Source organism: Carcharhinus amblyrhynchos, chromosome 1, assembly GCF_965287045.1.
Source record: "Carcharhinus amblyrhynchos chromosome 1, sCarAmb.v2.hapA, whole genome shotgun sequence".
Taxonomy (NCBI): domain Eukaryota; kingdom Metazoa; phylum Chordata; class Chondrichthyes; order Carcharhiniformes; family Carcharhinidae; genus Carcharhinus; species Carcharhinus amblyrhynchos.
This window is the reverse complement of record NC_137324.1, coordinates 50,993,207-51,016,983: the sequence shown is the minus strand read 5'-3', so window position 1 is coordinate 51,016,983 and position 23,777 is coordinate 50,993,207. Positions and strand designations below refer to the sequence as shown.

Below are 23,777 nucleotides of genomic sequence, written 5' to 3'. Positions count from 1 at the left end.
GTTCCCAGGACATTAGTTGAGTTTCTGGATTAATAGTCTAGCAATAATATCACTAGGCCATCACCTCCCTTAACAGTCTTTGTAACATTAAATATCTCTGTCGCTCAGCAGGCTGCATCTCAGGAGGCTTGACTGGATAGATACTGAGAGGTGTTTCTCTTTGTGTAGAAGTCTAGGACCAGAGCGCATAATTCCTGAGGAAGGAGTTGCATGCTTAAGACAGAGATAAAGAAGAGCTTCTTTTCACAGAGAGGAATGAATCTGTGGAATTCTTTACTGCAGAGAGCTGTAGACGCTGGGTCATTAAGTATGTTCAAGTCTGAGATCGACAAATTTTTAATGAATAACAGAACCTTTGGTTTTGGGAATAAGACAGGAAAGTGGAGTTGAGGATTATCACGTGATCAGTCATGATCTCATTGAACGGTGGAGCAGACTCAGTGGGCTGAATGGCCTACTTCTGCTTCCACTTCTTATTCTAGGTGGAGTGTGTCAGTTATGGTTCAGTCAGTAACACTCACTTCTGAGTCAGAAGGTTTGGTATTCATGTCCCACAAAAATCCAGGCTGACAGTTCATTGCAGTATTGAGGGAGTGTTGCACTGTCAGATGTGCCATCTTTTGGTTAAGGGGTTGAGTTAAGTATGCCCCCTCAAGTGGTTGTAAAAGATCCCCATGGCCCTATTGCAAAGAGAGGGGCGTTATCCCCAGTCTCCCAGCCAATATTTACCATTCAATCAACATCACAAAAATAGTGTATCCTGTCATCATCATGTTGCAGTTTGTAAGAGCCTCTTGTGTGCATATTGGCATTTTCTGTTACACCAGTAGCCACACTTCGGAAGTCCTTCATTGGCTAAGTGCCTTGATGTGGAGATGTTGGCGTTGGACCGGGGTAAGCACAGTCAGAAGTCTCACAACACCAGGTTAAAGTACAACAGGTTTATTTGGTAGCACAAGCCACAAGCTTTCGGAAGAAAGCCTTGAGACATACAATGATGATGGAAGGTGCTATTTAAATGTAAATTATTTTGCTTGAGCTCGCAAATTTGGAAAGTGCTAACAAAAATGTTTTGCTAAGTTGCTTAAGTGCATCTTGCAGTGAGTACTCACTTCAGCCATGGTACGCAGATAGAGAAGTGATGGAAAGTGTTCCTGACACACTTGCATGTTATGGATGGTGGAAAGGCTTAGAGGAGTCAGGGGCTGAGTTACTTGGATAGAATAGAATAGAATTTTGCACGGATAGAACATTACAGCGCAGAACAGGCCCTTCGGCCCACGATGTTGCGCCAACCAGTTTTTTTTTAAAAAACACTGACCCACTAATCTAAACCAATCCCTTTTCATCCATAAACCTATCCACAGATCTCTTAAACGCCCCCAAACTAGGCGTATTTACAACTGCAGCAGGCAGGGCATTCCAATCCCTCACCACCCTCTGGGTAAAGAACCTACCCCTGACATCCGTCCGATAACTACCACCCCTTAATTTAAAGCCATGCCCCCTCGTGCTAGCATTCTCCATCCGAGGAAAAAGGCTATTACTGTCCACCCTATCTAAACCTCTAATCATCTTATATGTTTCAATAAGATCCCCTCTTAGCCTCCTTCTTTCCAGCGAAAACAACCCCAAATCCCTCAGTCTCTCCTCATATGACCTCCCCTCCATACCAGGCATCATCCTGGTAAACCTCCTCTGCACCCTCTCCAAAGCCTCCATGTCCTTCCTGTAATGTGGGGACCAGAACTGCACACAGTACTCCAAGTGCGGCCGCACCAGAGTTGTGTACAGTTGCAACATGAAGCTGCGACTCCTAAATTCAATCCCCCTACCAATAAACGCCAAGACACCGTATGCCTTCTTAACTACCTTATCTACTTGATTCCCAACTTTCAGGGATCTATGTACACATACACCTAGATCCCTCTGCTCCTCCACACTATTCAAAGTCCTCCCATTAGCCCTATACTGAACACATCTGTTACTCCTACCGAAATGAATTACCTCACACTTCTCCGCATTAAACTCCATCCGCCACCTCGCGGCCCAGCTCTGCAACCTGTCTAAGTCACCCTGCAAACTATGACACCCTTCCTCACAATCTACCACACCACCGACTTTGGTGTCATCAGCAAACTTACTAATCCACCCAACTATACCCTCATCCAGATCATTAATAAAAATTACAAACAGCAGTGGCCCCAAAACAGATCCCTGAGGCACACCACTTGTAACCGAACTCCATGACGAATATTCACCATCAACCACCACCCTCTGTCTCCTATCTGCCAGCCAATTCCTGATCCAAGTACCTAGATTACCCCCAATCCCATACATCTGCATTTTCTGCAGAAGCCCACCATGGTGAACCTTATCAAACGCCTTACTAAAATCCATATATACCACGTCAACTGCCTTACCCCTATCCACCTCTTTGGTCACTTTCTCAAAGAACTCAATAAGGTTAGTAAGGCACGACCTACCTGCTACAAAACCATGCTGACTGTCTCTAATCAATTCATTACTCTCCAAATAACTATAAATCCTATCCCTAATAATTCTTTCTAAAACCTTGCCCACAACAGAAGTAAGACTCACCGGTCTATAATTCCCGGGGAAGTCTCTGTTCCCCTTCTTAAACAATGGGACAACATTCGCTGTCCTCCAATCTTCCGGTACTATACCAGAGACCAACGATGACCTGAAGATCAGAGCCAGAGGCTCTGCAATCACCTCTCTGGCCTCCCAGAGAATCCTAGGGTAAATCCCATCTGGACCAGGGGACTTATCTATTTTCAAGCCCTCTAGAATATCCAGCACATCCCTGGTTTCAACTGCAATACTTTCTATTTTACACCCCTGCACCCCAGTGTCCTCCACAGCTACATTCATGTCCCCCTGCGTGAACACCGAAGAGAAATATTGGTTCAATGCCTCTCCAATCTCTTCCGGTTCCACACACAACTTCCCTCTACTGTCTATAACTGGCCCTAATCTTGCCCTAACCAACCTTCTGTTCTTGACATACCTATAGAACGCCTTAGGATTCACCCTAATCCTATCAGCCAAAGTCATCTCATGTCCTCTTTTAGCCCTTCTTAACTCCCTCTTCAACTCTCTCCTAGCCAATCTAAAGCTTTCTAATGCACTACCTGAGCCCTCAAGCCTCATCCGAACATAAGCCTCCTTTTTCTTCCTAACCAACGAATCAACTTTTTTAGTACACCACGGTTCCCTAGCCCTACCAAATCCTCCTTGCCTGACAGGGACATACCTATTGCAGAATACCCTGTCTGACGTACTTTTGAAAGCACAGTATTTATGTGACTATCTAATTAAATTTCTGGACAATGTTGATAGGGTGTTCAGCAGGGGTTTTCAATGTCGTGGAGAGATGGCTAGACTCACATGTCATAGGTCAGTTTAAAGAAATGAAATGAATATATTAAAATTTTGTTTTGATTCATAATTTAAAAAAAAAGTTTGTATTTATAAAATTCCTTAGCCAAGGAACTTTACATCCAAGACCAACTTGTGGACATGTTGCAGATATTAAGTTGGTGAACTTGAAACCCCCAAATTAAACATCAAATAACATGAATGGCAAATGGTATTCTTCATGCAGCCTTTTTAGTTTTTCTTATCAATACATTTGTTTCACAAGAATTATCTGATTTAGTAACTATCACAGTTTAATTTTCTATGCCCACATGTCCACCAGAAAAAATAAACCAATGCCGATTGTTGAAAATCCGAAACAAAAACAGAAAAATCTAGAGACACTTAGGTCAAGCAGGATTTGTATAGAGTGCAGACATTGGCATGTGGCCCCATTGTTGAGAAATTTGTCAACACCTTCCTTCCCGCTCCCCCCCACCCCGCCCTCTCTGCATCTAACTTACACATCATTGAACATAATGGAAAATTTAGTATGGCCAATCCACCTAACCTGCTCATCTTTGGACTGTGGGAGGAAACTGGGGCATATGGAGGAAACCCTTGCAGTCATAGGGAGAACGTGCAAACTCCATATGGTCACCCCTTAACCTTCTAGATTCCAGAGAAAACAAGTCTAATTTGTATCGTCTTCTTTCATAATTAAACTCCTAAAGTCCATGTATCATTCTTGTAAACCTACATTCCACTCTCTCCGAGGCCAATACATCTTTCTTAATGTATGGTGTCTAGATCTGCTCTCAGTACTCCAAGTGGGATCTAACCAGGGTTTGTGTAGCTGTCGTATTACTTTTGCATCCTTAAACTTCAGTTCTCCAGATATAAAGACCTGCATTCCATTAGCTTTCTTGATTATTCTCTGCACCTGAACCCTCAAGTCTCTTTGGACATCCACTGTATTTCACTCTATACCATCTATAAAGTACTCTGATCAATCTTTTTTGTTCCCAAATGTCTTCTTTTGACATATAATCTTAGAATGTTAGAGGACCGACTCATGCCAATTGACTGGTGCTGTTAAGTTTCTCCACTTGTGCCAATTAGACTAATCGCTTTCTCCTTCATCTCTGCAACCTTTAATATTCATCTTCTGTCAAGCAACTATCTAATTCCTTTGTAAATTATTTATTGCCTATACTGCCATAATCCAGTCACCCTCTGTGTAAAGAATCTTTGTCTGCTCTTCAATTCTTTCTTTGATTGCCTTAAACTTGTGCATCAGAGAACATGTTATTTTCTTCTTGTATGGTTGGAATTCATGATAATAGTTGGAAACAGGAATTTGCTTGTTTTCAGGATAAACCGAGAATTTAAAGAATAGGGGAAAAAAGTGAAGCATTATGGTACAGCACAGATATTGAAGTATTCAACCATCTCAGAAAGCTTGAATGGCCAAAAGTGTAATAATAGTTTGTAGGTAAAATGATAACTAGTTTGTGCACCACAATGTCTCTCATAGAGAGGACCATCTGTCTTTGGTGGTGGTGTTTGAGAAAGGAATGTTGACCAAGACATCAGCGGAAGAAACCCTGCTTTTCTTTGAATAGAATCCCTACAGTGTAGAAGGAGATCAGGCGGCCCATCAACTGTCCTGACAGGGTATCTTACTCAGCACAGCCCTCCACCACCCCAGCCCTGCAACCCCACGCATTTACCATGGCTAAATCGATCTAATGTACACATCTTAGGACACTAAGCATGGCGAATCCACCTAACCTGCACATCTTTGGACTGTGGGAGGAAACCAGAGCAGTGGAAGGAAACCACAGAGACGTGAAGAGAATGTACAAACTCCACAGAAGCACTCACCTAAGGCCAGAATTAAACCCAGGGCCCTGGTGTTATAAGGCAGCACATACCATGTCTTCCTATCTATGTAAGAAAAGATATGAGCAGCTGAGCAAGCAGACCAGAGACTCATTCTCACATTTAATTTGAAGAATGGCACATCCAACAATGCGACATTCCTTTGGTCCTGCACTACATAAGAAATAGGAGCAGGAGTAGGCCATCTAGCCCTTCGAGCTTGCCCCGCCATTCAATAAGATCATGGCTGATCTGAAGTGGCTCAGTTGCACTTTCCCGCTTTCTCCCCATAACCCTTAATTCCCTTGCCTACCAAAAACCTATCTACCCGTGTCTTAAATATATTCAGCGAGGTAGCCTCCACCACATCAACGGGCAGAGAATTCCAGAGATTCACCACCCTTTGAGTGAAGAAGTTCCTCCTCAACTCCGTTCTAAACTGCCCCCCCTTATCTTGAGCTGTGCCCTCTAGTCCTGCTGTCCTTTCTGAGTGGGAAGAATCTCTCTACCTCCACCCTATCCATCCCCTTCATTAACTTTTACATCTCTAAAAGATCCCCCCTCATCCTTCTAAACTCCAACGAGTACAAACTCAGTCTATTCAGCCGCTCATCATAGTCCAACCCCCTCATCTCCGGTATCAGCCTAGTGAACCTCCTCTGCACTCCCTCTAAGGCCAAAATATCCTTGCGCAAGTGCGGTGACCAAAACTGCACATAGTACTCCAGCTGCAGTCTCACCAGTGCCCTGTACAGTTGCAGCAAGACCTCCCTGCTTTTATATTCTATCCCCCTCGCTATAAAGGCTAGCATCCCATTTGCCTTCTTGATCACCTGCTACACCTGCAGACTGGGTTTTTGCGACTCATGCACAAGGACCCCCAGGTCCCTCTGCACCGTGGCATGCTGCAGCTTTTCGCCCTTTAAATAGTAATCCCTCCTACTATTATTCCTGCCAAAGTGGATAACCTCACACTTGCTAACATTGTACTCCATCTGCCAGATCCTCGCCCACTCGCTTAGCCTATCTAGATCCCTCTGCAGACTTTCCACACCCTCTGCACAATTTGCTTTTCCACTTATCTTCGTGTCATCAGCAAATTTCGACACCCTACACTCAGCCCCCTCCTCCAGATCATCTATATAAATGGTAAATAGTTGAGGCCCCAGCATCGATCCCTGGGGCACTCCACTAGTCACCAGCCGCCAATCAGAATAGTACCCATTGATACCAACTCTCTGCCTCCTTTTAGACAACCAATCCTCTATCCACGCTAACACCTTACCCCCAACTCCATGCCCCCTAACCTTCTGAAGCAACCTCTTGTGCGGCACCTTATCAAATGCCTTCTGAAAATCGAGAAACACCACATCCACCAGTTCCCCTCTGTCTACCGCACTAGTCACATCCTCATAGAATTCCAATAAATTTGTCAGACATGACTTCCCCTTAACGAAACCATGTTGCGTCCGCTCTATCAAACAATTCTCCTCAAGGTGCCTCGCTATTTCTTCTTTGATGACGGATTCAAGCATTTTTCCCACAACAGACGTTAAACTAACTGGCCTATAATTCCCTGCCGTTTGCCTGCTACCCTTTTTAAACAGCGGTGTAACACTAGCCATTTTCCAATCTTCTGGCACTTCCCTGGAATCCAACGAGGTTTGGAAAATGATCACTAAGGCGTCTACTATCACATCTGCCATTTCCTTCAGAACCCTGGGTTGCATTCCATCCAGTCCTGGGGACTTGTCCACCATCAGTCCCGCTAATCGATCAAGCACTACCTCTCTAGTGACAGTGATCACATTCAGGCCCTCAACTCCTACCAACCTTCTATCTTTAATACTCGGCAAACTATTTGCGACCTCCTCCGTGGAGACCGAGGCAAAAAACTTATTTAAGGCCTCAGCCTTATCCCCCACCACTAAATCCCCCTTCTCATCCTCTAAGGGTCCAACATTCACCCTAGCCATCCTCCTCGTCTTTATATATTTATAAATCTCTTACTGTCCTTTTTTATATTTAGTGCTAGTTTAGCTTCATAGTCTATCCTTCCTTTCTTTATCATCATCTTCGTCAATCTTTGTTGATTTTTAAACCTCTCCCAACCTTCTACTCGCCCACTACTTTTAGCCACTCTAAACGCATCAGCTTTTAATTTAATACTTTCCTTTAATTCCTTTGATAACCACGGCTGATTATCCCTTCTCCTACGATCCTTCTTTATCATTGGAATAAATTTCTGCTGAGCACCAAAAAAGATCTCCTTAAAGACCCTCCACTGTTCCTCAGCAGTCCTACCAACCAATCTGTGCCCCCAATCTACATTTGCCAGTTCCCCTCTCATCCTATCGTACTCCCCTCTGTTCAAACAGAGGACACAGGTCCGGGACACTACTTTCTCATCCTCCATCTGTATCAAAAACTCAACCATACAATGATCGCCCTTCCCAAGAGGATCCCTCACAGCAAGGTCCCTAATTCTACTTGCCTCGTTACATAACACCAGATCTAAGATAGCTCGCTCCCTCGTCAGTTCCATCACACACTGTTCAAGGAAACTATCCCGGCAACATTCCAAGAACTCTTCCTCAAGCCCACCGTGTCCAACATGGGTCAACCAATCAATATATAGATTGAAATCCCCCATAATTATCGCCGTTCCATTCCTGCACGCGTCGCTTATTTGCGTGTTTATAGCCCACCCCACCTCCAAGTTATTATTTGGGGGCCTATAGACCACACCCACCAGTGTCTTCCTCCCCTTGCTGTTCCTTATCTCCACCCACAACGATTCCACGTTCTGCTCTATGGAGCCTATATCTTCCTATATCTGACCTATATGGAGGGTTATGGTAGGGGCTATTAAATAAGGTTAGAACCTCGGGAGACACCGGAAAAGCAGGCTTGTAAGATTAACGTTTTTATCTTTTTATTCCGCAGGTGGAGGTCCACCTCGTGTCAAACGAGGGGCATGCACACGGTGGGTCGTGCGTGGGCTGCTGTTGGAAGTTCCGGGAGTGGCCTAGCACTTCGTGTCGGTGTGTGTGCTTGATCCTGGACCGGTAGACGGGCGCCGCAACAGCTCAGTGACTATCACTGCTAGCTGTGCAGATACATGGATTTGGGCCTGTGTCTGTGGGAGTTTGCGCATTCTCCCTGTGGTTGCGTGGGTTTCCTCCAGGTGCTCCGGTTTCCTCCCACACCCCAAAGATGTGCTCTTAGGCTGATTGGTTTTACCAAATTGACACTATTCTCCCCTGAATCTGGCTAAGTTAGGCGTTCCATTCGTAGATATGCAGGGTAGAATAGGTGTAGGGTGATGCGGCGGCGCGGGCTCGTTGGGCCGAAGGGCCTGTTTCCCATGCTGGGTTGTTCTTTGTTCTTTATATCTGACAATGTCAGCTTGGCCCGAGCGTTTTTTTTTAAATTTGCAACAATCTGACCTGTATCCTAAAAAATGGATTTTCCTTCACATATTCAAAGGTTATGGATGTGTGTTGAGGCAAGTCTACAGGAAATAAAAATTTGCTCCTTTTCTCATCAGGACGTGACTGAAGGTCTCGAGTGTAGGGTGTCGAAATTTGCTGATGACACCAAGATTGGGGGAAAGGCAAATTGTGCGGAGGGTGTGGAGAGTCTGCAGAAGGATCTAGATAGGCTGGGCGAATGGGCCAGGAAATGGCAAATGGAATTTAATGTTGGCAAGTGTGAGGTGGTCCACTTTGGTAGGAAGAATGGTAGGAAGGACTATTACTTACGGGGCGAAAAACTGCAGCAGGCGATGGTGCAGAGGGACCTCGGGGTCCTTGTGCATGAGTCGCAAAAACCCAGCTTGCAGGTGCAGCAGGTGGTCAGGAAGGCGAATGGGATGCTGGCCTTCATAGCGAGGGGGATTGAATATAAAAGTAGGGAGGTCTTGCTGCAGCTGTATAGGGCATTGGTGAGGCCGCAGCTGGAGTACTGTGTGCAGTTTTGGGCGCCGCACCTGCGCAAGGATATTTTGGCCTTGGAGGGAGTGCAGAGGAGGTTTACTAGGCTGATACCGGAGTTGAGGGGGTTGAGCTATGAGGAGAGGCTGAATAAACTAGGCTTGTACTCGTTAGAGTTTAGAAGAATGAGGGGAGATCTCATTGAGACGTATAAGATGATGAATGGGATGGATAGGATAGAGGTGGAGAGACTCTTCCCGCTCAAAAAAAGACAGTAGGACTAGGGGGCACAGCCTCAAGATAAAGGGGGGGCGGTTTAGAACGGAGTTGAGGAGGAACTTCTTCACTCAAAGGGTGGTGAATATCTGGAATTCTCTGCCCGTTGAAGTGGTGGAGGCTGCCTCGCTAAATATTTTTAAGAAGCGGGTTGATGGGTTTTTGATAAGAGAGGGGATTAAGGGTTATGGGGAGAGGGCGGGAAAGTGGAACTGAGCCACGACAGATCAGCCATGATCTTATTGAATGGCGGGGCAGGCTCGAAGGGCCAGATGGCCTACTCCTGCTCCTATTTCTTATGTTCTTATGTTCTTATGTCTCTTCTCTGTTCACAACCCCCAAGGTGCAACTTCCTATTTTGATCTTGAAGCTGTTACTATATTTAAGCATTAATTCTCACACTGATTTAGGCAATGCAGAACTGTGCTGCATTGCCAATTAGAAACCAGGAAAAGGCCACAAGTGGACCTCCCCCAGTTACAACTGCTGCATGCACCTCCAAGTATGTGGCATCCATGACTTGAATATTTGCTGCTAGATATAACAACAATCATTATTGGTGTATTTAACCGTGTCAATCTAATTTTCATTTTTAATCATTTTGATGTGATGTCTATTAGATATATGTGTGTGTAGATTATGGGGAGACCATAGACTGGATTAGTATTTCAGAGGCCAACATAAAGGCAAAATATTGTGAATGCTGAGTCTGAAATAGCACGGAGAAGGCTGGGAAAACCCAAGTCAGGCAGCATCAAACAAAGAAAATTACAGCACAGGAACAGGCCCTTCGGCTCTCCAAGCCTGCACTGCCCATGCTGCCCAAATGAACTAAACCCTCTACCCTTCCGGGGACCATATCCCCCTATTCCCATCCTAGTCATGTATTTGTGAAGGTGCCTCTTAAAGTCACTATTGTATCTGCTTCCACTTTCTCCCTTGGCAGTGAGTTCCAGACACGCACCACCCTCTGTGTAATACTTCTAATGGTCTAGCCTCCACCGCCCTTTGGGGCAGAGAATTTCCCAGATTCACCACCGTCTGTGAGGAGAAATTTATACATACTGCAATTTTAAATGACCAGATCAGTGGAGAGAAAAATAGAAATAATGTTTGAGTTCATATGACTCCTCTTCGGATACATACATTTATGTGTAGATGCATAACGGTGTGTGTGTGTTGGCGCATATGTATATGTGTGTGCAGATCTAATTGTGTGTAAATTCAGATATATGTATGTGTCTGTCTGTAGATGCATATGTATATGTGTTTGTGTAGATGCATATATATATCTGTGTGTGTATAGATAATTGCGTGCATGTGCACATGGGAACATATGTAATTGAATTCTATCTTTTAAATGTAGTTTAATTCTAGCTTTTAAACTGAATTCAAAGATTTTGTTATATTTATAAATTTGACCTATAAGAACATAAGAAATAGGAGCAGGAGTAGGCCATCTAGCCCTTCGAGCCTGCCCCGCCATTCAGTAAGATCATGGCTGATCTGTCGTGGCTCAGTTCCACATTCCCGCCCTCTCCCCATAACCCTTAATCCCCTCTCTTATCAAAAACCCATCAACCCGCGTCTTAAAAATATTTAGCGAGGCAGCCTCCACCACTTCAACGGGCAGAGAATTCCAGAGATTCACCACCCTTTGAGTGAAGAAGTTCCTCCTCAACTCCGTTCTAAACCGCCCCCCCTTTATCTTGAGGCTGTGCCCCCTAGTCCTATTATCCTATCTGAGCGGGAAGAGTCTCTCCACCTCTATCCTATCCATCCCATTCATCATCTTATACGTCTCAATGAGATCTCCCCTCATTCTTCTAAACTCTAACGAGTACAAGCCTAGTTTATTCAGCCTCTCCTCATAGCTCAACCCCCTCAACTCCGGCATCAGCCTGGTAAACCTCCTCTGCACTCCCTCCAAGGCCAAAATATCCTTGCGTAAGTACGGCGCCCAAAACTGCACACAGTACTCCAGCTGCGGCCTCACCACTGCTCTATACAGCCGCAGCAAGACCTCCCTACTTTTATATTCAATCCCCCTCGCTATGAAGGCCAGCATCCCATTTGCCTTCCTGATCACCTGCTGCACCTGCAAGCTGGGTTTTTGCGACTCATGCACAAGGACCCCAAGGTCCCTCTGCACCGTCGCCTGCTGCAGTTTTTCGCCACGTAAGTGATAATCCTTCCTACCATTATTCCTACCAAAGTGGACCACCTCACACTTGCCAACATTAAATTCCATTTGCCATTTCCTGGCCCATTCGCCCAGCCTATCTAGATCCTTCTGTAGACTCTCCATACCCTCCGCACAATTTGCCTTTCCTCCAATCTTGGTGTCATCAGCAAATTTCGACACCCTACACTCGGTTCCCTCCTCCAGATCATCTATATAAATGGTAAATAGCTGAGGCCCCAGCACTACTAATCAGTATGCAGGTTAACAGTGAGACAAAATCACAGATAAAGCGTTTCAGTGTTTTTTTTTAAGTTGCATTTATATGGAACCTTTCACACTGTCACTGAAGTACTTTTGAAGTGTATTCACTGTAATTTTGGAAATTTGAATAGAACTCATTCTCACTGACAGCAATGTTTTACCGACCAAGTTGGGGAATAAATATTAGCCAGAAATTGGGGACCATTTCCCTGCTCTTTGTTTGAAACACAACAGGAACTTTTACACCCACCTGAGAGAAGATGGGTTAACATTTCATCTGACAGGCAGCACTTTCAAGACAGTACTTGAGTCACATCAGCCATGATCCTATTGAATGGTGGTGGAACAGGCTCAATGGGCCAAATGGCTTAGTCCAGTTTCTATTTGTTATGATCTCATGATTAGTCTCAGTGTCACAGCGGAATGTCAGCCTAAATATCGTGCTCAAATCCCTGGAGTCAGATTTGAATCCACCATCTCTGTCTCCAAAGTGAGTGTGTTATCAACTCTCAACAGCCAAGGCTGCCACCCCCATCATTCAAACACGATGGGTAGGTGAATGGCGGTCTAGCACATCATAAAAATATATTTATGGTTGTGTTGTAATATTTTTAGTTTCACTCACCTCAGTTTCAAAATGTACATGGATGGTTTAATAAACCTGGTTCCAGACCTGCTGCTGCTGTTGTTGGAATCTGTGCAGCAAGTACTGATCCAATCACACTCTGCTTCCTTCAAAGAATGACAGATAGTCCAGCTGGACCAGCTGCAGGAGGGACTAATCCCTGCCTACATACTATCACTAACTACTGGGCTTTGTTAAGAAAGGGATAGGCAGCCAGTTGCTTTTTTTGTAAAGAGTCAAGCATTGCCAACTTTAAAGAAAGAACACTTTTCCAATAACAGGTGCAATGCATGAGGTCAATGATGCAGATTGTAGTAATCGACCAAAGTTAACAGATTTGAACAGACTTATAGCACTGTGATCTTCTGGGTTTGAGGTAATTGAAATTTTAATGATGCAAAAGTTCTAATTTTCATAATTTTATGGTACTTTCTTGTCCCCTTGATAATTGAAAGCAAATGATATAAAAATAATTTGACAGAAGTTATTGTCACTTTTTTCTGACTTATTTATACATAATTTTAGGAATCAAGAAACATTCGAGAATATTGTTTGAATAAATGAATAAGTGTTTTGATTGGTTGCTGTTTGTAAGAGTTCTAGCAACAAAACTGTAATTTGATCAAAAATGTATGAAAAGTTGTCAGACGGTCATACTTTCAGTGTGATGCTACTTTATTTTCTAATTTCTGCGCAACAATTGTAATGACAGAGTTATGAGGAAAATATGTATTTTTATGTTTCATTTCAAGGATGTTGCCTGGATTGGGAGGCATGCCTTATGAAGATAGGTTGAGGGAGCTAGGTCTCTTCTGCCTGGAGAGACGAAGGTTGAGAGGCGACCTGATAGAGGTTTGTAAAATGTTGAGAGGAATAGATGGGGTGGATTCTCGGAGGCTATTTCCCAGGGCTGAAATGGCCGCAACGAGAGGACACAGGTTTAAGGTGCTGGGGAGCAAGTGCAGAGGAGATGCTAGGGGTAAGTTTTTCACTCAGATGGTGGTGAGTGAGTGGAATCGGCTGCCATCGGTTGTGGTAGAGGCAAACTCGCTGGAGTCTTTTAAAAGACTTCTGGATGAGTACATGGGATTTAATGGGATTGGGAGTTACAGATAGTTCTGTGGCCTGGTAGGTATGGATATGACCAGTGCAACTTGTGGGCTGAAGGGCCTGTTTGTGCTGTAGTGTTCTATGTTCTATTTCATTTCTGTAAAATGTTGAAAATAGAAATACAGGTATTGATGGATTAAGAGTTGGGAAAATATTTTCAATATAAAGTTACTTGATTGGTGAACTGTAAAATACTGATTCTAGGTATAGCAGTAACAAATTCAAAAATGTGCAGAGCTTTGTATAAGTCATTTGTTTTTGTTTTTCACTCGCCAGATTTCCTCCCCATATTGCCCTGTGTTAGGGTATATTCTGCTGGTGTTGAATGCTATCAAAGATCCTACTGGAGTGTGCACAGGAGCCATCACACCCAAACATGGATCACTGGATAGCAATCAGGACTGGAAACAGTAAACTTGAAGTGCTAATGCTACTTAGGAATACCAGAAACTGGGTAGACCATTCAGCCCCTCAAGCCTTTTACATTATGGCTGACTTGCAACTCGATGCTTATTTGTTTGTCTTTCCTCCATAGCCATTGATACCTTTATCAAACAAAATATTACCTATCATGTTGTCTTGAAAGCTCCAGTTCTTCTTGCCTTTTTAGAGGAAAAGTGTTACAGATTTCTACTAACCAAATTCAGGTTCAGAATGATTGTCCTTGTCATTGATACGGCCATAAAGTAGGAAGACACAAATCTAGAATCCCTATGGCAATAAGAAAATTAAATGCTTTTTGATGGTCATCAAAAATTTCATATGTCGAATTTTTTTTAAGAATACTTTCTTTTATGCTAATGAAACATCATTCCTAGACTTTCCTTTCCCTCCAGAGCTCATAAAACCCAAAATAGCGTGATTTGTCAATGTGCACTGTAAGATGAATAATTCAATATATGGAATACTGTGATGCATGCATTGTATTGCTGGTACAATAACTAACCCAGCTAACCCGGTGCTTCTACCATTCATACATTAATTTAATACACACCAGGCTTGACAAACACACCTTGATCATTATGACATGACACTTATTCTCCAGATGATAAACCTAAATCCTAAGCTGCACTCAATGCGAGTATTGGTGTTAAGAATTTATACAAATACACCATTACATTTTGGCTTTCATATTGTGTATCTCTTGCATTGAATATTCTATTAGCTTTGTTTAATGGCCTCTTCAACTTAAGATCCTGCTTTTAATGTCTTGTGACCTGAACTTCCAAATCCCTGTACCGTTCTGCATCATTCATAATGTAATTATTACTTCTATTTTCTTAACAGAATATGCCACATCACACTTCCCAAAGTTGGCATCCATCTGTCACTTTTTAATTTTCTGTAATAATTTTCTGCTTACAACTGGTGGGTTTGATTTTCCTCATTTATATGTACTATTTGTGCTTCATTTCTTTCTTTTTTTTAATTAGTGTATTCTGCCTGCACTTTCTGATTCCTTTTGTTCATCCTCTTTCTTCTAAATTTAAATTGACACCTTTTACTACTGTATTCCTAACTGAATTTCTTAGAATCCCTACAGTGCAGAAGGAGGCTATTTGGCCCATTGAGTCTGTACTAACCGAATTGCTCATCATCCTCTTCCCATCACCCACCCAACTAACCATGGGCTGCGTTATTTGGCACTATTACCATTTGATTTCATTTTACACTTGTCGATGATGATTTACGTTGAATGTTCCTACTCTAATTTGTCCATTTTCAATTCTCTTGATTTCCTTTATCCCTTCCCCAGCGAAACTGAAGCAATTGCTCCAAAATCTTCCATCTCTTACTGATGTGTCCAATACATTTCCTCAGGTTATGAGATCTTTCAATGATGGCATTTTCAGCAGGTGTGTTTGTTAGTGTCTCCATCTGTTAGATGCTCACATCAGAAAGTAAACAACACTGTCCTTTTGTTTGCATTTTTATTACAAATATTAGTTAAAAAGGGAAATATGAAATTTGAAAAACTAACTCCAAGTGCTAGAAACAGCCAGCAAAAGAACTAGAATCTGAAAAAGACATTTAAGTTTATCAAAACTTGAATCAGTTAACCTATCTTATCTTTCAGAAGCTGATCAAGTTGCTATATATTTCTAGTTTTGTTATTTTAAGAGTTCTTAAGGCTTTATAAAGGGAAACAAAGTTTCCCTGCCAGAAAGATCCCTACTAATATTGTGTTTCAATGATCAAACCTTTGGTTTTGTGCATAGAAAGACAAACTTGGTGTTTAAAATGAGGATTTTTTTTTCCTGAACAGATGAATGCTACAACAATAGGCAGCATGCTTTGGTGTTTTGCCTGGTACCAAGTTCAAAGGAGAACCCTGCTATGCAATATTTTATGCTTTTTTGCATTCACAAAGGAAGAGGATGGTGGGAGATTGCAAGAGGCTTTGAAAATGTTTGTAGCATATGCTACCAAACTGATGACCTGCAGTTTTGCAGAGACATTCTGAATGCTTCGCACACCATTTGTTAATAGGACAAATTACAGCAGGTCAGTTCTGACTGACTGTTCCAACTGAGCACATGAGATCCGCTTCCTGCATTTTTGATGTCTGTTGGCTTATTTGTTTCACTGTAAGACACTAACATGTTTTCTAGTCTTTGAGAAAGTGAACTTGAATGCTTGAGCCTCTGTTTTGTAAATTGAAATTGTGTGTGTGTCTGATAAAACATAAACAATTTACACATCGTCCTCACTGTATTTTTAATAAATGCTGCCAATTCAAAAATGTCAAGTGCCACAGTGAACTTAAAATTAAGTAAAGCCAAAGTCTTAAGACTTTTCAATATGATGTGCGTTTGCTGCTCTATTACTTTTGACATTTTCTCACGTGAAATAATTTTTGTTAAATAGGGCATTCATTCGAGAAAAAGAAATTAATTGATCATTTTTAACTTACGATATCTTTAAAGCAGATTCTGTCTCTGGCAAATAATTATTACCAAAATGAAAATCTTTATTGTTGATCAGTTCGTAACATGGAAACAAATGAAACTTTTTTCAAAATTTGAAAATTTTTTCAAAATTCTTCAAGCTTTGAAGAATTTTGGGAAGAAAATCGAAATGGCCAAGTATAATCAATGATGGCTATTTGCGAAGTAGAATTGTGCAGGCCATAATTTATAGGCTAGTGTTTTGAATTCATTTTCTGATTTTGTACTGGTTAACATTTTGCGAGCAGGGTATTTGCAAGAGTTTTATATCTCATTGATATAATTAGGCTTGTAGCTGGAGCCATGTTAAATGATGTAATGGAAGCAGTAGGATAGGAAGAGACCTGGGTTAGACTTTTCAGTTATGTTTCCCTAGTGTGAAACAGCCATCCAATGTTCTTTTTGTGTGTTTACAACTATGCAATTCCATTTTGGTTAACATTGTAATTGCTGATTTTTTTTTTAAGAACAGCAGAATTGATTACTAGCTCATAAGTGGTTTAGGTTGCCATTTGCCTTTGACCAATGTTGGCTTGAAAATTTCACTTTGAGATCCCAAAGTACTAGTTTGCATATTCACTCCTCGCCTTGCATTAACAACTCAAGTCAATTTATCCAATTTAAGAGCAATTAAATAATGTATTCCAATAGCTTTTTTCTGTCCTAATTAAGAAGAAAAAAAGTGAATTTGTGAATTTGAAATAAAAGCAGAAAATATGCATCACAAAATATCAGTATTCAAAATTCAGATTTGAAAATCTGAAAAGAAATGTTGAACTTTCCTACACTCGAAACCATTCTTTTCCATTTTCAGACACTGTTGGATATTTTAAGCACTTTTTGTTTTTATGCTCACTTCAGTTATTTTAAATTACACTGATCAGAGTTTTTGTTGAGTATGTGGGTATTTGTAAGAGGGAAGATGAAGATACTTGAACGGGGCACTGAAGATAAAAACAATCCTTTGACAAAAATACATAACCTTCATTAAAATACCAGGTGTATAACAAACTCCAGTTTGAGATATTTGCTGTTTTCAGTGCTAACTTTGAGATATTTACTATTTGTTGTTTTTAGCTTTAAGATATTCAGATATTGTGGATTTCCCTGCCCAGTGAAGCAGTTGAGGCTACCTCGTTGAATGTTTTTAAGGCGAGGATAGATAAATTTTTGAACAGTAAAGGAATTAAGGGTGGGTAAGTGGAGCTGAGCCCACAAAAAGATCAGCCATGATCTTATTGAATGGCGGAGCAGGCTCGAGGGACCAGATGACCTACACCTGTTCCTAGTTCTTACGTTCTTGTTGTCACTTCTTGACCTATCTAGATTGATAAGCATGATGATTATTCTATTAGTTAATCTAGAATTGCATTTTTTGTCGAACTTGGTGATCAATTTGCAATTTTGAGTTTTTTCTTTCAAAACTTATCACCACACAGCTGCTAAATGTTCATTTGTATATCCAAAGGAAAATGCTATTATTGACCAGTGTTATTCTTTATAAAAAAAAGTTCAATTGTTTGTTTGAAATAAAACTGTGTGTAGCTATTCTGGCTCAGCTGGATATTCCTCAATCAAATGGGTTCACTTGTTAATATCCCTCTTTCAGATGTTAAGTAGATTCGCTGTATTTTGATACATATGATTACTTGACTTTGAAGGTGATGTTGAGATCCACAGAATCTTAATCCCACCACCTTGTAGCAGTTCATTATTTTCAAAATGTTTGACTGTTTCCATTGACCTTGAAATGACATTATAAACTGGTAATCTTTTCACCCTCAGCTTCTCAGTGTGTTTTTTCTCTCTTTCCTCCTTGTTTCATCCTGTTTAGCATTACAATGGGGTTGCCACTCAGCCCAGCAGCTGACTCCTCCCGCTCAGCACGTCATGCTCTTTCACTCATTGCCACAGCCAGACCACCAGCCTTCATAACTACTATTGCACGTGAGGTGAGTCATTGTGCTGTGTCTTAGCAAACCATAATTATTAAACAGCAATTATACTCCTTTCTCAGTTGCAAACCTGATGAACCCTTTCAGGGAAAAATGCCTGTTTTTAAATCCTGCATTCGTTCTCCCTCAGAAACAGTTTGATGTTAAGGAACAGTCTTTATGCTAAAAGCTTAGGACCACATATTCCTTTTTAGGCCCTTCTATTATTTTCATTTCCCAGGCAGAATATGAAACTGAATTGTTTTGATACAAATATTTTGGATCTAAATTTTGCATCTGTGTTTATGGATTCAAATACACAAAGCTGATTACGTTGGTAATTAGGGCCAATATCAGTGTGATCGATTGCAGGGTCCCTAGTGGAGATATTTGTATCATCATCAGCCATGGGTGAGGTGCCAGAAAACTGGAGGCAAACAAATGTTGTGCCGTTATTTAAGAAAACCAGCAGGGAAAAGTCAGGAAACTACAGACCAATGAGCCTAACATCAACGGTGGGTAGGTTGTTGGAGGAGATTTTGAGAGAAAGGATCTACATGAATTTGGAAAGGCAAAGACTGATAAGGGGTAGTCAGCATGCTTCGTGCATGGGAAATGGTGTCTTACAAATTTGAGTTTTCTGAAGGGGTGACCAAGAAAATAGATGAAGGCCATGGAGTTTAGCAAGGTCTTTGACAAGGTATTGTATGCTAGACTGGTCAATAAGGTTAGACCACATAGCATTCAGGGAGACTCGCCACTCACCTGACAAAGGGGCAGAGCCCCGAAAGCTAGTGGCGTTTGCTACCAAATAAACCTGTTGAACTTTAACCTGGTGTTGTGAGACTTCTTAGTGTGTTTACCCCAGTTCAACCCCAGCATCTCCACATTATGGCCAGCAATGTATTGCAAGGATCGGGGCTGGGAGAATATGGGAGGTATGGTTTATAAGTTTGCATGTGGATAACATGAAAATTGGTGGTGTAATGGACAGTGAAGAAGGTTATTTAAGACTACAATGAGATCTTGATCAACTGGATCAGTGGGCCAAGGAATGGCAATGGAGTTTGATTCAGGTCAATGTGAGGTGTTACAGTTTGGTGAAACAAATTAGGGCAGGAGAGTGTTGTTGAACAGAGAGACCAAAGGATGCAGATTCTTTGTTCCTTGAAAGTGCTTTCGCAGGTAGTTAAGGTGTTGAAGGTGGCATTTGGCACATTTGCCTTCACTGGTCAGAACATTAAGTGCAAGAGTTAAAACATTATGTTACAACTGTACAAGACATTGTGAGACCACATTTGGAGTACTGTGTACAATTCTGATCACTCTGCTATATGAGGGATGTTATTAAAGTGGAAAGGGTGCAACAAAGATTTACAAGGATGTTACTGGGACTGGAAGGTTTGGATTATAAGGACAGGCTGGGACTTTTTTCCCTAAAGTTTAGGAGGATAAGCTTATCATTGTTTCCAAAATCATGAGAGGCATAGATAAGGTGAATAGCCAAGGGTTTTTCCCTTCATGGTAGGGAAATCCAAAACAAGAGGGCATAGGTTTAGGTGAGGGAAAAGATTTATCAGTGACCTGATGGGCAACGTTTTCTTAGAGAGAGTGGTGCGTAAATGGAATGAGCTGTCAGAGGAGGTGGTAGAGGCGGGGTATCATTACAACATTTGAAAGAGATTTGAACAGATACATGGATAGGAAAGGTTTAGAGGGATATGGGTCAAACGCAGGCAAATAGGGCTAGTTCAGTTTAGGAAACCCAGTCGGCATGTGTGAGTTGGGTGGGAGGGCCTGTTTCTGTGCCGAATATCTCTGTGAATCTATGAGGGGTAAGAAACCGGACACGAAACCGGTTTTCCGGCTCTCTCGCGATCTTATTGGCTCATCACACCATTAATTGGTGTGGCAAGTTGGTAAGATTGCCCCTATGACTATGACTATTTTTTACTACTGTGCTAACTGTTTCTTCCACTTCTTTGCGTAACTTGTTTTTCATGTTTTCTCCTCGTTCCCATCACCCTTCTATGGTAACTTAAACCTTCCTCAGTGGCACTATCAAATCACTTTGCAAGGATACTGGTCCCAGCTCTGTTCAGGCTCAATCTGTCTGCTTGCGCAGGTCTGCTATCCAGTACCCAGAACCATGTAGTCCCAATGTCTCCGGAGAGGTCAGGAAGTGGAATCATTGGTCAATGTGCATTGTTGATTAGTCATTCGAAATAAGCCTGTTAACAGTGAACTGTAACTCTTAGTTTTTTTTAACATTAGCTGAATATGGCTGAGTACTGTATTGTGGCTTTTCCACAGCAGCCTCAGTTGCAGGTTAGCATTGCTGAGCTATTCAGTAAGACAGCTTGCTGGAATTTTAAACAGCTAAGCAGTGCCCTGCTCAGTTTCCCAATTTGGCATGAAAACTGCCTTGTAGGGTATTTTGGAATGGTTACCTTATGATTTAGTGAACATTTGATTATAGTGATCACTTCAGTACCTGTCCAGATCAATCACGGTAACTGGATTCCACGATATCCCAACATTCTATTAGCTCTTCTAATTGATTCACCATTTTCCCTAGACATTGAAAGTAACAAGTCTATTGCTATTCCCAGGTCCCTTTCAAAATCTCTTTCTGCTAATTCACACTTATGACATTTTTTTTCAACCAGTCTATTATTTCATATTTGTATACCGAAGAATATTAGTTACGTTACTGGACTAATAATTTGGAGATCTGTATATGGAATCAAATCCCATCCTGGCAGCTGGGGAATTAAAATTCAGTGAATCAAATGAGTAAAATGGAATTAAAAGCAAGTGTCAGTAATGGCGAGCATGAAACTACTGGATTGTCATAAATATTCATCTGGGACATTAATATTCTTTAGGGGAAGAGACAGGTTCTAATGGGGCACAACAGTGGAAAACACACCAAGATCCCTGTTGAACCCACTGCAAAAGCCCAGCTAAAACCGCTCCATCAATTCTGACAAATTCATACAGTTCAATTTTTTAAAAATCACCCAGGGCTAAAATTAGCACTCCTTTTACCTTGAGTCTCAGCAGGGAAAGTGCTGAGCTAATTTTCAAGCCTGCAGCCCAGCGCTTACTCCCTTTACCTCCTTGAATCTCCTGCTTGGCAGGAAACGAGAGGCAATAATGTTCCTGAGCACAGCTCGCATGCACGACCCATGTCAGTGCCAGTCTATGCTTTATTTCATTATGCTGCCAAGCATGCAATCAGTTTACCATTTTACAATGAATGTTGAGCTGTGTGCAAATCATGTGCCTACTAATTAATTTGAGTCGTAGAGGTTTACAGCGTGGAAACAGGCCGCTTGGCCCAAATTGTCCATGCCGCCCAGTTTTAACAACTAAGCTAGTCTCACTTGCCCACATTGGGCCCATATCCCTCTATACCCATCTTACCCATGTCACTAAATGCTTTTTGAAAGACAAAATTGTGCCCACCTCTACTATTGCTTCTAGCAGCTCGTTACAGACACTCACCACCCTCTGAGTAAAAAAAAATTGCCCGTACATCCTTTTGTATTTCTCTCCTCTCGCCTTAAGCTATGCCCTCTAGTTTTAGACTCCCCTACCTTTGGGAAAAGATGTTGACTAGCTGCTTTTTCAATGCCCCTCATTATTTTATAGACCTCTATAAGATCACCCTAAGCCTCCTACGCTCCAGGGAGAACAGTCCCAGTCTATCCAGCCTCTCCTTATGACTCAAACCTGCTTAAAACATTGTTCTGAAATCTGCTGCATTGTTTTCAATACTCACAGGGAAATTGATGCTGATTCCAGTAGACTCCTGGCCATTCCAGGAGGGTTGGCAACTGTTACCCATATGTGGCTGCAAACTTACTGTTGACTCTGTACTCCCTTTCAAAGTGGTGAACAAGCCACTCCATTATCAAACCATTCACATCTCATGAATGAACAAAAACTTTACATTTAGTGTTATTTACCAATTGTCAGCCCCTCTGCATTAACATTTACTTACTGCTGTCCCTATTTTAACATTATCAGCGTATTTGAGATGCTAATAGTTTTGATAAAGATCATTAATTTGGTCCAGAAACTACAACCTGAATTTTCCAATGGGATTTTCCAGTCCTTCTGACGGCGCACCCCCACAGTGGGTTTTCCAGCCATGGGGCCTGTATTCTGTGGGAAAAGCCGTTGACAACAGTGGAGCCAAAAGATCACACCAATGGCGGGCTGCCTCTGCTGCTGTAAAACACGCAGCGGGGGGAAGGGTGGGTCCAGAAAATCCCTCCCTTCAGAGGTTCAAATGTTGACTGCTCGCTGCAGTACCACCCCTCCCCAAGCTGCCACACACCCCTCATCCCCCACCCCCATACCAACATTACATCTTCTCCAGAGTGCTTTCTCCTTTGCAAAAATCTTTGTGTCCCTAACCAAACCACTTTACCTGACCTGATATTCTGTCCCATTTTTCATGTCACATAGCTGTTGTTGTCACATAGGGAAACACAACATTTATTGTGTAATCAGCAAGGTCTTACAAATGACAGTGAGTTAAAGGACCAGTGGAATAATTTTAGTGATGTTAATTGAGGAATAAATTGTACCTGCCTCTACTACCACCTCTGGCAGTTTAATCCAAGGACTGTGTTAAAAATGGTTGAAGATGGCCAGGCAAAGAGTTTAAGGGAGTAAATTCCAAATCTTAGGGCTCAGGCAACTGAAAACATTGGATGAGATTTTCCTGGAAATTGGGAAAAGCTGATAGTGGATGGGGAAAATGACGTTGAAACCGCTGACAGCAATGTGGCTTTCTCCACTGTATAGTGCAGGACTTGCAAAAGAAAACCAAGGGGTGGGTTCCACAATCTATTGCCAGCAACTTAATAACTCAAGGATCAGTGCACCATTTTAAAGGCCACTGCACGTAAGAAGTTCACCCTCAAACCCCCACCCAGGCACTACCTCTGGAACTTCCCCCAGCTGCTTGGACACTACCCCTGTGCATGGAGAATATCTCTTTGGGCAGGATTTAATAGTTTCAGGAAGACCGAGGCTGTAAAATCCTGCCCAAATCCTCTTGCATCTTACAGAATATCTACAATGTCACATCAACCTTTTACTGCAAATATTTATGATTCAAGTAACTTATTTTAGCTGCTTCAGGTTTATAAATTTTTTATAATTTTATCCTATTATCCATTTTTCCTATTACTTACATTTGCCAAAAGCAAGACTCTTCTC

At 42.0% G+C, this 23,777-nt stretch overlaps 1 protein-coding gene across 6 annotated transcripts in view; it reads left to right on the top strand.

Moving 5' to 3' along the window:
- The window catches only part of wdr7 (WD repeat domain 7), a 695,157-nt gene that overhangs the window by 536,041 nt on the left and 135,339 nt on the right, over positions 1–23,777 (top strand). For all 6 annotated transcript variants that reach the window (XM_080182523.1, XM_080182596.1, XM_080182751.1 and 3 more), the window contains one exon: positions 18,440–18,557. In XM_080182523.1, coding sequence (XP_080038649.1) covers positions 18,440–18,557 — 118 coding nt within the window. The remainder of the gene's footprint in view (positions 1–18,439; positions 18,558–23,777) is intronic.